Source organism: Squalius cephalus, assembly GCF_949319135.1.
Source record: "Squalius cephalus genome assembly, chromosome: 23".
Taxonomy (NCBI): Eukaryota; Metazoa; Chordata; class Actinopteri; order Cypriniformes; family Leuciscidae; genus Squalius; species Squalius cephalus.
Window position 1 is genome coordinate 15,134,860 of NC_137144.1, and position 14,910 is coordinate 15,149,769.

At 37.9% G+C, this 14,910-nt stretch overlaps 2 protein-coding genes across 2 annotated transcripts; both read right to left on the reverse strand.

Annotated features, from left to right (window-relative positions):
* Positions 1 to 281: 281 nt before the first annotated feature.
* On the reverse strand, positions 282 to 9,942 carry fnbp4 (formin binding protein 4). Its single transcript, XM_079859732.1, has 17 exons — positions 9,725 to 9,942; positions 9,057 to 9,131; positions 8,762 to 8,892; positions 8,112 to 8,262; positions 7,859 to 8,003; positions 7,169 to 7,277; positions 6,286 to 6,612; positions 5,898 to 6,099; positions 4,741 to 4,832; positions 3,940 to 4,044; positions 3,707 to 3,840; positions 2,685 to 2,845; positions 2,088 to 2,329; positions 1,863 to 1,998; positions 1,571 to 1,764; positions 1,257 to 1,414; positions 282 to 1,162 (listed from the first exon to the last, which is right to left on the reverse strand). Exons 1-17 carry the CDS (start codon positions 9,843 to 9,845, stop codon positions 1,069 to 1,071), a joined length of 2,577 nt encoding a protein of 858 aa, XP_079715858.1. The 5' UTR covers positions 9,846 to 9,942; the 3' UTR covers positions 282 to 1,068.
* A 2,031-nt stretch (positions 9,943 to 11,973) lies between these two features.
* Positions 11,974 to 14,166, reverse strand: lrrc10 (leucine rich repeat containing 10). The gene is made up of 2 exons (XM_079859554.1): positions 13,829 to 14,166; positions 11,974 to 13,572 (listed from the first exon to the last, which is right to left on the reverse strand). Exon 2 carries the CDS (start codon positions 13,561 to 13,563, stop codon positions 12,736 to 12,738), a length of 828 nt encoding a protein of 275 aa, XP_079715680.1. The 5' UTR covers positions 13,564 to 13,572; positions 13,829 to 14,166; the 3' UTR covers positions 11,974 to 12,735.
* Positions 14,167 to 14,910: the final 744 nt, after the last annotated feature.

The window sequence follows — 14,910 nt, forward strand, 5'->3', positions numbered from 1 at the left end:
TTGTGAAATATATTTTCCTTTCAATTTGTTTAATGTTTTTAGATAAATAATATGTAAATGTAAAATAAAATAACGGGGAAAATAATATTTTGCTTTATAAAGTATAAAGCATAACGTTTCTTGCACTGGGTCATAACTTGGGGTCATAACCAGCTCAATGTTATTTTAGAATCATTAAAGGGATAATGATTTTGTTAACATCTTATTTCACTTAAATGTTTGAATAGCTTTAGTTAATGATAACAGCTCACATAACAGAACAGTTTCTTGAACAAAATATTTGTGGAAAAAGAGTTTATTATCTACAATGTAGAAAAAGTCCAATGGCTCTACAGCCCCAATTCAGGGAACATTTACACTGAACATCACAAGATTTAAAAGTAAGACATAGTGAACATGGCATTTTTGTTGAGTTGACTGTTCATCACACATCAGTGGGGAAAAAAAGATAGTTAGTTCACATATGAAGCATACTTTAAAGTGCAATGGAGTGGCCAAGAAGTTTCAACTATTGAAGTTTACAACCGGAAGTTTTAACTATGATTTTTTTTTGGAAGCATGACTGAAAGTCTTGTTAAAAGTGGTCAATTTGTCTGATCTGAGATTAATCTTAGCTGGATACAGTTACAGCAATGTAAAAGAGCAGAGATAAATGTACAGCTGATGTTCGCACCCTTGATATTGTACAAAACGTATACATTTTTTTGTAAGATAACGGTTCTGAGAAACTGAAGAAATGGAACAGTCCTTTAATATTGATTTCACTACGTTTTAATTTATAGACAAATCGTGCACAGGTTTCATGGTTGGGGTAAAAAAAAAAAAAAGTAGAACAAAAAATTCTGTACATGTTTAACCTGGTTTCAAGTTCACTGCATCTTTAAAATAACTTTTGGACAAAGTATACCTTAGAGTCACAAGATGATGCATTTGAATTTAACAGCACGAAGTTTACCTAAAATAGGCTCCGACATGTAATGTGCGCATATCAAAAATAAACATTCAAAGTCCACTGAAGCTTAGTAAGTGAGACACAACGCCAAAATGCAGTTTAGCCCAAGACTGATATTATGAACTCTGCATCTTTCTTTTTTTCTTTGACAGTCTTTCCCTCCAGTCTTCAGGCAGTGCTTCAAAGTTAGCGTTCTTCCCAGCCTTCCCTCTGCAAATGAAGACAAAAAGACAAGTACGTGAACAATCTGTATTTTCTCTCAAATGTGTGTAGATAATCTTGGCATTGGATTCTTCAAACTTACGTTGAAAGCTGTTGCACTTTCCATTCCTCGATGCGTCTACTGTTGAGCTGATCTCGATCTTCGTCGCTCGAGCTCGTCTTCTCCTCTTCATCCAGCTCTTTCTGAATGCTCTGCCACTTCTTTACAAGGGACGGCATCTTCGTCTTGCTCTTCTTTGTCTTTCCGAAAATAAAATCACAGCAAATTATTTCCCATTAATTCTTTCTAAAATCGTAGAAAAATATAGAAAATATAAGGAATATATATATATATATTAAAAAAAAGTAATAAAATGAACAAAAACAAAAGAAACTCAAAAACAGGAAAACACCTACCTTCTCCTTTTTTAGTTTCTTGGTTTTATCTGTAAGGACTTTGTTTATGGGTTCCAGGATGCTGGGAGGTTGTGGAGCAGGAGGGGGTGGTAGGGGGGGCAGGGCTGGCATTGGTGGGACTATGCTTTCTGAAGGCAGAGGAGGTGCAACTGTAGCAGGCATACCCCAGTAAGCATTACCAACCAGAAGTGGGGCTGTGAAAGAACGAGAGGAACATGAGGAATAACATCTTGCCACAAGACAGGACTTTTTGAAAATACTGATGTAATGTGTAAAAGTAATTTATTCTTACCAGCTGTGGCAATGGGTTGAGTGTAAAGAATGGCGCTGCTGCCGATGGTGACAGTTTTGGGCAGCGGGACTGAGCCTGGGGCCTTGCGTTTCTGTGCTTTAGCTGCAGATACCAGAGATGCTGCTGCTTCAGCCGCCTAAGGAAGAGACATCAAAACGTATAGCTTTACTTTGCACTAAAGCACAAGCTAAACAATCTTGACTCAAGACAAATAAAAAAAGTGACCTTGAACTCTTCTGTTCCAGGAGCCGGAGGCTCTGAGTCTTCATCCTCCATCTCCACTTCCTCGATCTCTCCGTCATCCTCGAGGGGTGGTGGAGGGGGTGGAGGTGGAGATTCAGGTGGTGGAGGGGGGGGAGGCGGTTGTTCTGTAGGTGGAGGGGGCGGGACATTTGGAGGAAGCGGAGGCAATGGTGGCTGAGGAGGCTGGGGAGCCAACCAATAAGACTGCACTTCTAAAGGAGTTCCTGTAAATTAAAAAAAAGAGCATTCATAATACGTCAAGCATGTTTATTATGTTACTTTGCCATGATAAAAAAAGGTATGTGTGTGTTCATAATATATACGAACATAAACAAAAACTTTTGATTAGATAGATAGATAGATAGATAGGATAGATAGATAGATAAATCTGTAAAATGACACTTGAAACATGAAGTGCATATATTTAATTAAAACTGCAGCCTATGCAATTGGTGATTTTAACATTATTAGAATCTAAAAACCTATTCATCATGAAAGAGGTGCATTCAAGTCATTGTATGTATAATTAGAATTTCGAATGTATTTTTAAGTAAAGATGTCATGACCAACAACCCTGACCTGTTAAAGCACCAGCGGTCTCTGCAGAAGGTTGGCTTGTATCTCCAGTTGCAGCTGTGGGCGGCAGGGGCGGCTTGGTTTCCTCTTCCTCCTTCACGACTGGAAACTCCCACTGGGAAGCATTGGTCCGCTCGTTCACATAGAAGTACCGCCTGTGCTCTCTAGAGGTGGAGAAACAAACACACAGATGCGTCTTAGCAACTTTTCCCTCAACTGATTTCAAGGTCGTGAGACCCTTGGAGAGTCAAAGGGAAGGGGGGGGGGGGGGGGGGGGGGGCTCTAGTTCCCTAATGAGGGAATCTTGAACTGGGCTTCATTGGGAGCCCAGAGGAGAAACCAGATTATAATGGGTGCACTAATAAAGAACCCACCTTAATCTCTATAAAAAAATAAAGAAAAAGAAAAAACATGGCAAAAAAAAATAGAGAAATCTCCAATCCTGAAAAGTTACCAACATCGTTACAAATCATGGCAATACTCACACTGACAGTGACAAAACCCCTCCGCTAGATGCCTTAAGGCAGGCATCTTTAACAGAGGGTAAAAGACAACATTTTTATTTAACAATCATCAATAGAGCATGGAAAAGAAATCCAGTAAAACAATGAAATAGATTGGTCTGACCTTCAGGCTCCGAAGGCAAGGCATCGTCTTCCTTTACTGATGCTCGTGTGACACGCTGCTTCCACATGGTCACTCATTTCTCCCATCATTTTGGGGGCAGTCCTGCAAAGTTCAAAGCTCTCGCACGCGCAACCACCTTCCTAACCCTTTTGACTGACTTTGAGGGGGAAGAGATGGGGCCCAATTCTTTGGTGGTCAGGCTGGCGCTTTAGAGACGCTCCCTTATCAGGATTACCTTCTGTCTTTATCCGTGCTCGTAAACACTCCCCAGTAATACAACCAAGTGCAAATCAGTCGCGCGTTTGTCATAGCGGCGGAGGCAGTGTCAATCGTCACATGAGGAGGGGGACTTTTAGGGAGGGGGAGTGATAAGGATGTGAAAGGTAAGGAGCGCGTACCTGTCCCAGTGGCAGGACCAGCCTTTGGGAGTGGCGTTAAGTTCGTAATGTTTTATGTGCTCGGCGGCTTCTTGCAGCCTGCGCCGGAGATAGTTTCCGTTCAGAGCGCCCTCTCGCCAGTCTGCGATCCGCGTCTGGAGGAAGGAAAACAAGTCGAAGGGCCATTTCAATACATGGATCGGAAGCATAAACAACTAACTGCGCTTGTGAGCTTATTGTCTGTGTTTTCTTACCTCCGTTTGCAGCAACAGCAGTTGAAAGTTCGAAATGGTTTTCTTGTCAATTCCCAAGAACTCCATTTTGCTGGTGAGTGTGTTGGCAAGCTCTCCGATCTGAAACTAAAACAGGCGACATGGACAACTTTTAATAAAGACCAATGCTGTCACAAGACATTTCATATTACCAATAACTGTAATTTGTAGCTCATTTTCTCATAGTAGTGCATTCTTTAAATTTAGAAATCAGCAGATTTAGAATGATTTCTGAAGGATCATGTGACACTGAAGACTGGAGTAATGATGCTGACCTCAAACTTAAGTAAGCCATTACATTGACGATAGATTCTAGGGATGTACAATATTTTCATAAACATTTTTTATTAAATTGTTATCGGCCCAATAAGAAAATTTGGCCAATATATTAAAGCCGATAATGGATTATTTCCTTCGGCTGAGACACTCCAGATGCGCACTGTTCGCCATGATGGTTTAAATTGCTTGAAATATGATTAGAATCACTTCAAAAAAGAAAAATACAGCAGCAAGCCAGTCTGCCATTTAAGCTACATAAAATTATAACGAGAACATTATAATTGTGTGCTTGGGACATGGCTTTTAATGGTGAGACTTTTGCATTTGTAATCAGGCTCCCTAAATTATATAAAAATTTAGATTTAGATTTATCGGCCAATATATCGGTTATCGGCTTTCAAATATATATAATTATTGGTGCATCCCTAATAGATTGTGAAAAAAACCAGTAATGTGCACAGTTTATTTGCGCACAATAAGAACAGGGACGTGTATCAAAAATACCTTGAGGTCCTCTTCTTCCTTCTGAAGAGCTTTGGTTACAGGCTTCTCCTTTTCATCTTCTTCTCCTTGCTTCTCGGCCGTTTTGGAATGTGCTTGAAATGCAAAAGGTTCAGTAAGTCACTCATTCATTCACGATGTACAAAACCTAATTTCTGTCAGGTTAATTACTAAAAATATCGATTTCTCGATTTCAATCGATTCTCATTTTTATGAACCAATATCGATTCTTAAATCCCAAGAATCAATCTTTTTTAGTCTGCTGTTTTCAGGTGATGAATGAACAGAGCTTTCGTGCCTCCCATTCAATAAATCGCAATAAGCGTTGTGCTTTGTTACTGTTGATATGAAACAAAGTCTCTGATTTCAAATTCTGTCCATTTTATGAAATTCAAACAATAAATACCGCTTTGGCGCTCTTTATTGTGGCGTGACGAATCGCTGTTGCCACCTCAGTTCAAGCGAAGCGGCACGTGAACTGATCATCTCTTCTTCTTTACTACTAGTTACAGCACGAAATAAACATTAATGAACATCAGAAGGTATGTTGAAAGATGCAGTAGAACTCACCAGAATCCCTATCACGTCACATGTAATCTCTCAATCAGTGCTTCAACCACGGGAAGACATCAATAAACAATGTCACGTGTATTACATTTACCTCAGAAAAGCCATTCAGTGACCATAAACTAGAAAAAAAAAAGAATCTAGAGGAGCATTTTGCTAAATATATACTATGCACTATATTACATGTTTTACTGTTCTTCAATATTTAATGAATGTTTGAATAAATCCATCAATGTTTATGACAGCTACCTTTTAAATGTTTATATTTCAAAAAACAATTTTGAGTAGAAACATAATTCTGTAATAATAAAGTTAGTCTTATAGCTTTATTACGATAAAAATGTCCTTATGTGTAATTTAATTGTTTGCATATAAATCAGTTATTTAACCTTCAATATTAAGAGTAATGTAGTACCAACTGAATCCATGTTTGGTTTACAGTACTAATTAGTTGAGATTTTTTTTTTCCTGAGAAAATTTGCCATGTAGTGTACCTGATATACATCCAAATTAATCGATATTGAATAGAATCGAATCACAAGTTTGTGAATCAAAATCATTTCCAAACTTCAGTTATTCCTGCGAATCTTTACCATTGTCTGAGTGCTCTGGAGTGGCCCATCCCGCCTTGTCCGAGCCCCGGCTGCTCGAGTCAGGACTTGGCGCACGGATGAAGGCCGTCTTCCATTTGCTCTTCTTCAAGAGTAAATTACGAGGCCCATCCTGACTAGCTTCAGAACAGGGGCTCGAACCACCGGCACTGCCGTCACCTTCCTCCAAGGCACGAAGCTCAGCCTGCAGAACAACAAACTTTCAATATCACCATTTCAAAAAAGAAACCTTATATTTGAAGTAATAAAATACTAATTCATTGACAATACTGGCTTATGAAAATTAGACCAAGATGTTTACATGAGGTATTCATAATCAGAATATTCATATAATATAGACTAATGAGTTCTTTCTAATGATGCAACTCACTTTTTTCCTCTCTAGTGCTAGTTCTAGTTCCATGGTGTCTTCTTCTGCCTCCTCCTCCCTGTCGGAGGACTCTGCTGAGTGGTTCCTGCTGCGCTGGTTACTCTGACTATCCGTGTCCCGGAGAGCTGGGGAGTCCAAAGACGGAGGGCCTTCTCCTTCTAGTTCCTGGGCCGCTTCTACGGTCTCCTCTATGGCCAGCACCTTCTTTCTCCACTTCTCCTCTGCCTCCTTCACCTCTTCTGGGATGAGAGGAGCAAGAAGAGTAGCTGCCACTCCTCTCCTCTCCTCTTCCTCGCTGGTCAAAGCCACAACACTCTCGATAACTTCCTGTGAGGATAGAGCAAGAATTACACCAATGACCAAACTGTAAAAAATAAAAAAATAAAAATAAATAAAAATATGTAGCGCTCCAAACAGAAAAAAAGTTCTTGTACTGCAGGTCCTTGTACTACAGGTGCGTAGAGCCAATGATATATTGAAGAATGAACAAAAAAGGTGGTTGGCCGCACACTGATCCACTCAAGACTAAAAGTCTACAAAAATATTTTTTATTTTATCAATTGCATCGTGCAAAAAAGTGCACAAGCAAAACAAGCAAACATTTCAGCACATTGCTATCTTCAGTGCTCCAAAGCACTGAAGATAGCAATGTGCTGAAACGTTTGCTTGTGTCTACTCTGTTTTAACTCGCATGCACTTTGCACTTTTTTGCACGATGCAATTGATAAAATAAAAAATATTTTTGTAGACTTTTAGTCTTGAGTGGATCAGTGTGCGGCCAACCACCTTTTTTGTTCATTCTTCAAACTGTAAAAATAAAATAATTTCTAGTAGTTTTCCCATCCCATGTAATGAAGAGGAAAGTTGCAAAAAAATTCCTTGCCTTCTTTTTGGTTTCTCTCTTAGATGCAGGTGCAGGTGCAGGTGCAGCTGCAACAGGCGGTTCAGTATAACTGCTATGATGTGCAACACCATTGCCATTTACAGATGAGCTGTGGAAAATAACATTCCAAGTAAGATGAATACATCAAATACACGATAAATACATATATATATTAATATATACACACATATTTAAACTAAGATCACTTCAACTAAGAGTAATATATATATATATATATATATAATACATGATAAAATTCCTATATACTGTACATATGTACGTGTGTGTGTGTGTGTGTGTATGCATGTATATATATGTATATATATGTATATATATATATATATATATATATATATATATATATATATATATATATATATATAAGTATATTCACACACAGGGTTTTTCCTGCATTCTCCATTATTAACAATATATTATATACTAACAAAATGAATATATAAAACGCATAAAATATTAATAAACAATTAAAAAAAAAATTTAAAATAAAATTATATATATATATATACATACATACATACATACATACATACATATATATATATATATATATATATATATACATACATACATACATGTATGTATATAAATAAAATAATATTGCAACATACATAATTAACAATTTTATATTCAATTTAATATTTATATAAATGTTGGTTTTGCTGCACTTGCCTGCCAGTGTAATGTAGACCCTGCATCTGGTCTGCCAGGTAATGCGGAAGCTCCCAGGCCACCTCATTGGTCTGAGTATTCCAGTAGTAGTAACAGCCGGTATTTTCATCCCACACTTCCTGCCAATCACCCATCTCCAACCCAGCTACAACATCCCCGAACACAAGAAAACACGGATTAGCTCTCACGTTTTGAATCATTTTGAGATTTATACTCTGGTTTGGTTTCCTACACAGTCAACTACAAAACGTACCTCCTGCGAGGGAGTACTGCGTGTTGTATTGAAATTCTTGAGTCTGCTGGTCTGTTTTGGGCTCAGGGCGAGGAGGAGTTGGGGCTGGTGCGCTTGCCTCTGTCCCCGATTCAGATGTCTGGGCTGGTTGGGTCGTAATTGCATCAATTTCCTGTGGGGAAGACAAATGATAAACCATGTTGATAGAAAAAAAGATTTTTTTAAAGATAAGTCATAAGTCATCATGTCTGGTCTTAAAGGGTTTCTTCTTCCTACTCACTCTCATGTTACTCAAAACTTGTGTAATAATGGCTGATTTTCAGCGTGCCTGGGAGCCGCCATCATTGGGGAAAATAAACAGCATGACGAATCTATGATTTCTACCCAAATCGACTAATTTATGTAATCTACGTTGATGCGTCATTCCAGCCCAAATATAAAGCAGTTGTGTCTCTTCAGAAGACTTTGATTACACCACTTTATTATGAACGTTTTGAAGCATCAAGAGTTTTGGGTGTATAGACTTTCAACATAGGGACAGAAAATATGGTGCACCGAAGATAAAGTTGTGTGAGTTTGGAAGAACATGAAGGTAAGGAAGTAATCAATGACAATTTTCAATTTTGTGAATTAACCCTATAGTGGCACAAGTAGCTCATGACTTCACTCACCGCCATAAAATTTGCAAGTGTGCTGTCAATGTCTGCAGACTGGTTATGTTTTGCCTTGGTGACAGTCGAGGTGTTTTCCGCCGAATCTTCATCTTCACTGTCTTCATAAGCTCCAAGCAGAGATAAACCCTCTACAGAGCAAATACAAGGATATTTGTAGAAAATTAGATTCAAATTCTTTAACCCATGTAATAGTATATATGTGTGTGTGTGTGTGTGACATTATATGTATTCTTGCAATATTATTCTACACATTGGTTATATTATGTAGTGACAACAATTTGGTATAACTTACGTGTGGCCTTCACAGCTGGTGTCTTCATTACTACATTAACTTCTCTCTGCCCGTCTGTGTTACCCTCAGGTTCGTCTACAAAAGGAAACATCCAGTTTGTAAAAAAATAAAAAATATATATTTTTTAAACATTTATAACAAAGTTGTCCTAGTGCGGGTGAATTAGCATGTTGGCTAACGCTTTGTCTGAAGCTGCTAACTCCAAATGCGGCTTATAAATTTCTTAAATAAGAAACACTCCTCTTTAATATATACAAGTAAATTGTTAAGGATTATTTTATGTTGTTTACGTCATAACCAGCTTGACAAGTTATATCAGCAGGCAATTTTTTCGGTTCATCGGTAACGTTACCATTGTGGCTAAAGCTAACCCCTGACAAACGGCTATTCAAAAGGTATGAACTGAACCACACAGTCTGTCTGTGATTATTAAAAAATTAATTCATACCAAAACAAATATCATATGTTTTATTATGATTAACGTTAGCCAAATGACGCAAATGTAAGCTAACTAACGTAGCTTACTAAATAAACCCGTTTTCCACAGGCGTGTTTCTCTTAAAATGGTTTCGTCTTGCTCCATGTTTTGTGTAACGTTAACGTTATCTGATTCTACCTTAGACTTTATACGACTTGAATAATGTCTAGTGATCTCAATTCTCTCTCACCTTCAGATCCAGAGGCGCCCCCGTCCTCTCTAGCGGCTCCCGTGGCGCTGCGGTTCGGCCCGGGCGGTGAGAGCTGTAATATGGTTCTCCTGCCGGTGCCTGTGCGAGTCTTCTTCCCCATCACTGCTGTTAGTAATGGAGCTCCGCTCAATCTCAGCCCTGAGTGTGTGGAACAAGAACAACTGATCGCTCTTTCTTTCCAAATGGCTGATTGACTTTGTGTCCTTCAAAATAAAAGTCATTATATAACTTCAGCGTTTTGTCGTTATTCCTGCCAAACACATATATTTACGCAAATGTTGTAACAGCTGTGTATAATGAAATCGTAGGCTATTTAATAACAAAAAAGATCCGATGATCTTCGTTTATATCTTGCTTTTGTATTGAGAAGGACTTTGAATTTGTCATGTTGTGTAGCTGCTGCGTTCAAAAAAATCTGAAACATTTAAGATCACGGACAGATATATAAATAATAATTATATTAATTATTATTATTGTTGTTGTTTGTGGGGAATTTTGAAATAATTTTCACATACGTACGTTTATTATTAATTCATTTAAATGTTTTTATACTATGTTTTATATATTATTATGTATTATGATCTGCCTAACTCAACCAGAGCTGCTGAGTCCGTAGCCATTTTCAAGAAACGGCTTCTTTTTCAGCAGCACTTGATCCATTAATACTAACACTTTCTCTTCTATTCTATATCTATTTATTAAAAAAAAAAAAAAAAAAAAAAAGTACATGTAGGCTACTGCGTTAGATTAAACTGGGAAGAGTCATAGCACTTGCATATTGTTGTCCTATTTAACTGCTTCTATTGTTCTCATTTGTAAGTCGCTTTGGATAAAAGCGTCTGCTAAATTAATAAATGTAAAATGCACAACAGTAATGTTTTTATCTAAGGCACGTTTATAAAGGCTATTTAAAGTGGTGGTATAATGCCCTTTTCACAAGATGTAAAATAAGTCTTTGATGTCCCCAGAGTGTGTATGTGAAGTTTTAGCTCAAAATGGCATGTTAAAATTGTCACTTTTTGAGGGTGAGCATTTTTGTGTCTGCCCCTTTAAATGCAAATGAGCTGCTGCTCCCGGCACAGAGGGCGGAGCTTCAACAGCTTGTGTCCTTTTACCTCACACAGACATGCACTGAAAATTTCAAACACTTTTAACCTTTTATGTTCAATCTGGATTCAGACAATGAGATACTCAAGAAAAAGTGACAACATGTAGCATGCAACAGGACATTTCTGAATGGTTAGTTGATGGATTTATGTAGCTTATAGTTATCTTCTAGTCATTGATTAGCAAATTCTGTCATGATAATCTATAAATCGCATTCCCGGGGGCGGGGTTTATGTAAATGTATTGGGTTGTGATGTCACTAACCCTGGAGGAAGAAGCTTGTTTACCAGCCGTTTGTTGTAGTCCTTAAAAAGCGCTTTCTTTAAAAGCAAATATCTCCCTTTGCTTTGAACTTTGTGCGTTGTAACTTTGCAGATGTTGTTTATGCTCAAACAGCAACATTACACACCAACTAAAGTTAGAAAAGGGAAATCATAATCAACCACCCCTTTAAATATGCTAATTTATCTCAGGCCTAATCCTGGTTTATTCTGAATCCTGTTTGTGAATCTGAGACCTGCCTTTATGTTTAATTTACTAGCCTAAAAACATAGGCCTAATGCAATTGAGTGACTACATCATTGACAGGTTCTATTTTGTAAATGCTTAAATAATACACATCAAAATATGCATAATTTTAAACAATGTCTGATTGCTTATAATTATTCTGTCATCCTTTGTTGGCTTGTTCACATATTTTTAACCCGTGAATATAACAGTGTCCTGCTTGACTTCATATTACAGAGCAGGAGCACTATAGAGGATGATTAAAACCTATTAAGAGTCTTGCATCAAAATGGAGACCCGAATCTGTTCATGAAAACCTGCATTATTTATGAACAGGGGCACATTGTTAGAATTGTACCATTTATCATTGGCATGGCCAACCTCACTGAACAGATTCAGAAATCTGGTTAAACTAATGCCTGGCTGAAATCTGAGGCTACTTTCTACAGAAAATGTTTAGGTTGGAGTTTTGGAAAAACAAAATGGTATAGTCCTGAAAACGTGTCTTTTTCCGAAGAAGAAATGTTGCCAATACTGTAAAACATTGAAATGATGTAGCAATCATAAATAACATCACAAAAAGAAAGAAAGAAAGACGTTGACACACTTCATATCAAGAAAGCTGATACCCTTTAATTTAAATATTTGTGTTACAAATGGCAGAAAAAATATGTGTAAATTAAATATTAAATATTTAAATTCATAAATATAAATACTTTAATTCTAATATCTAATATATGTCCAAATTGTTTATTATGAATCTGATTAATATATATATTGCAATTATTTACATTTAAATAATTTCTATACACTTCTATAAATCTACTATAAAATATATACTAGTGCCGATTTCACAGACCAGGCTTAAGCCTATCCCAGACTAAAATGCATGTTTGAGCTGTTTTAACTGAAAGAAACCTGCACTGGCACACTGTAAAAAAAGAAAAGAAAGAGTTGCTGCCTTAAATTTTAAAGTACAATCAACTTGGATGTTTAAGTCATTGTAACTTAAATTACATTAAACTTACTTAAAAACGAGTTGAATCTTGTATAAAAAATTGCTTAACTTATTGTGATGAGTTAAAGCAATGTAAAAACATATGTTGTCATAACTTATTGATCATACATTTTATTTTACAGTTATGTCAGTGTCTCAAAATGCCTGATTTAACTAAGGCCTAATCCTGGCTTAATTTAAGCCCTGTCTGTGAAACCAGGCCTATATCTATTATAAAAACGACGATAAAAGACAAAAAATAATTGTCACTTTTCACAAACACCCTATTCAACAGTCGTCCTCTGCAGTTTCAAAAACTCATCGTTATCTTGATGCTCTTTGTATAGCTGTTTGCTCTACGGTTCCTCAGTGATCTTCTTCACTCGATGTCTTCCAGTGATCCCTGGACCTTCACGCTTGCTTGGACAACATTTCCATCACCCTCATCTTCCTCACCATCAGAGCTGTCGGCCCAGCGCCCGACCCGTCTCACGCCCTCAGCCACCACGGGTGCGTTCACACAGGGATTGTGGTCGTAGATGACGAGCTTCAATCCTCTTAAGTAGGCCAGCGACGGAAACTGCTGAATGCGATTGCGGTCCACATCGATCACCTCCAAGTAATGCATCTTCAGCAGCACAGGAGGGAAGTCATTTAGCACGTTCCCCGCCAGCCAGATGCTGCGCAGCTCCTCCAGTCGCCCGAGCTCGGAGGGTAAACTACGTAGCTGATTGTAGCCCAAATGAAGGGTCTTGATGTTGGGAAGCTGGCATATTACTCGAGGGAACTTGGTGAAGCAGTTGGTCTCCAGCCACAACGTTTTAAGCTCTGTGAGTTGCCTCAGCTCCTTTGGCAGCCCGTACAGTCGGTTATTACCGAGGTAGAGGATGTTCAGCTGAACGAGGCTGCACACGACCAGAGGAAGCTCTTCGAAACGGTTGAAGTCCAAGGCTAGAAGCTGGAGCTTCTGCAGGTTTCGCAGCTCCGACGGCAGGCTGCTCAGGTGGTTGTCGCTTAGATAGAGTTTGACTAGTTCATTGAAAGCAGAAGCTCTGGCTGGAAAGCGACGTAACTGCCGGCTACTCAGGTCTAGAGTACGATCAAGCGGCATCTCCTTCAAGTCGCCTACTAAGAAGCGTTGACATCTCTCGGAGGGCACGAAGGCCACGGCACCCCGCACAACATTTCCCATCTTCTCGGCCCACATTCATGGTCTCTTGAAACACAATATAAGGGTACACAAGGGTCAAACATAAAGGTTTCTGGAGCAATGCTATCCACTCTTAAAAATAAAGGTTCTTTATTGACATCGATGGTTGCATAAGAACCTTTAATCTATGGAAGAATGTGAAAGGTTCTTAATGGAACCCACGATGCCAATAAAGAACCATTATTTTTAAGAGTATACATAAGTGATACGAATGACACAATGAAAAGACTAAATAAAAACTTAAATATTCCTTTCTTCTTACCAGGTTGCCGAAATGTAGATCTTCATTTACCATCGAGCTTTTTTGTCAGAAAGACTGAGAGCGCAAAATGGGCGTCAGTGTGGTGTTTCGTGCTCCTGTGTTCTGCTGACACCTCTGCCCTGCCAGTCGCCGAGAGCACCAGAGATGACATCCAGCATGCTCCTCCCCATTCCGGATAAATGATTTCTTCCAGCTCTGGAAGGTGGAGCTGGCCGGGAGCTGTGATAAGCCTAAAGGTGTCTTGTGATTAAGGAATTTGAGGGTCATCTGAGACCTTCTATTTAAGCGCTTTTATCTCAAGTCAGGACCCTCTGCATAAGTGAGACCACTTGATAGCACCACCCCAAAAAGATAAGACTCACCCAGTTATGGACAACCAGTAGAGGCTGTCAACATCACATGGCATGCCACAGTATTTGGTTGGGAAAGTTTATGAGTAAGAATAGGAAATTTAAAAAAATAGTTTTTTTTCATAATCAAACTGAATATAATATATAATAAAAAATATCCTGTTAAATTTACGGTAAAAACTGTGAGCTGTGGTTGCCATAAATTCACCGTAAATATACTGTGACAGTTTTTCCAGCTCTACAGAATGCCTGTATATTTTACAGCTTATAACTGTATATTTTACTAAGTGATGTAATGTTAATATACATTAAATTACAAAAGCTGCCTTTTTACCGTAAGATGTTAACCACCACAATACCAAATGATCAATCAAGGTTCATAATTGGCCTGTTCATACAACATATTAAATACTTAAGTACTTATTTATAAGTAGACGGTGCACAAGTTCATACGTACAAAGACAAAACACCATCAGGATAACATAAATGACTCTAAAATAATGCAGTACACATTAACTACATAACAAAAACTGTAACACAAAACAGACTAATGTACCTTAATAATAACAAAAATAAGAAGAAACCAAATTATTTATTTAAAAAAATGTAATCATATGTGACGTGTAAAACAGGGACTTCTGGGAATGTCATTTCAACAGTTTTATTACTGTAAATTATATGGTAATTCATAGTTCATAGTACTTGCAAAAAAACATAAATTTGACAGTATCT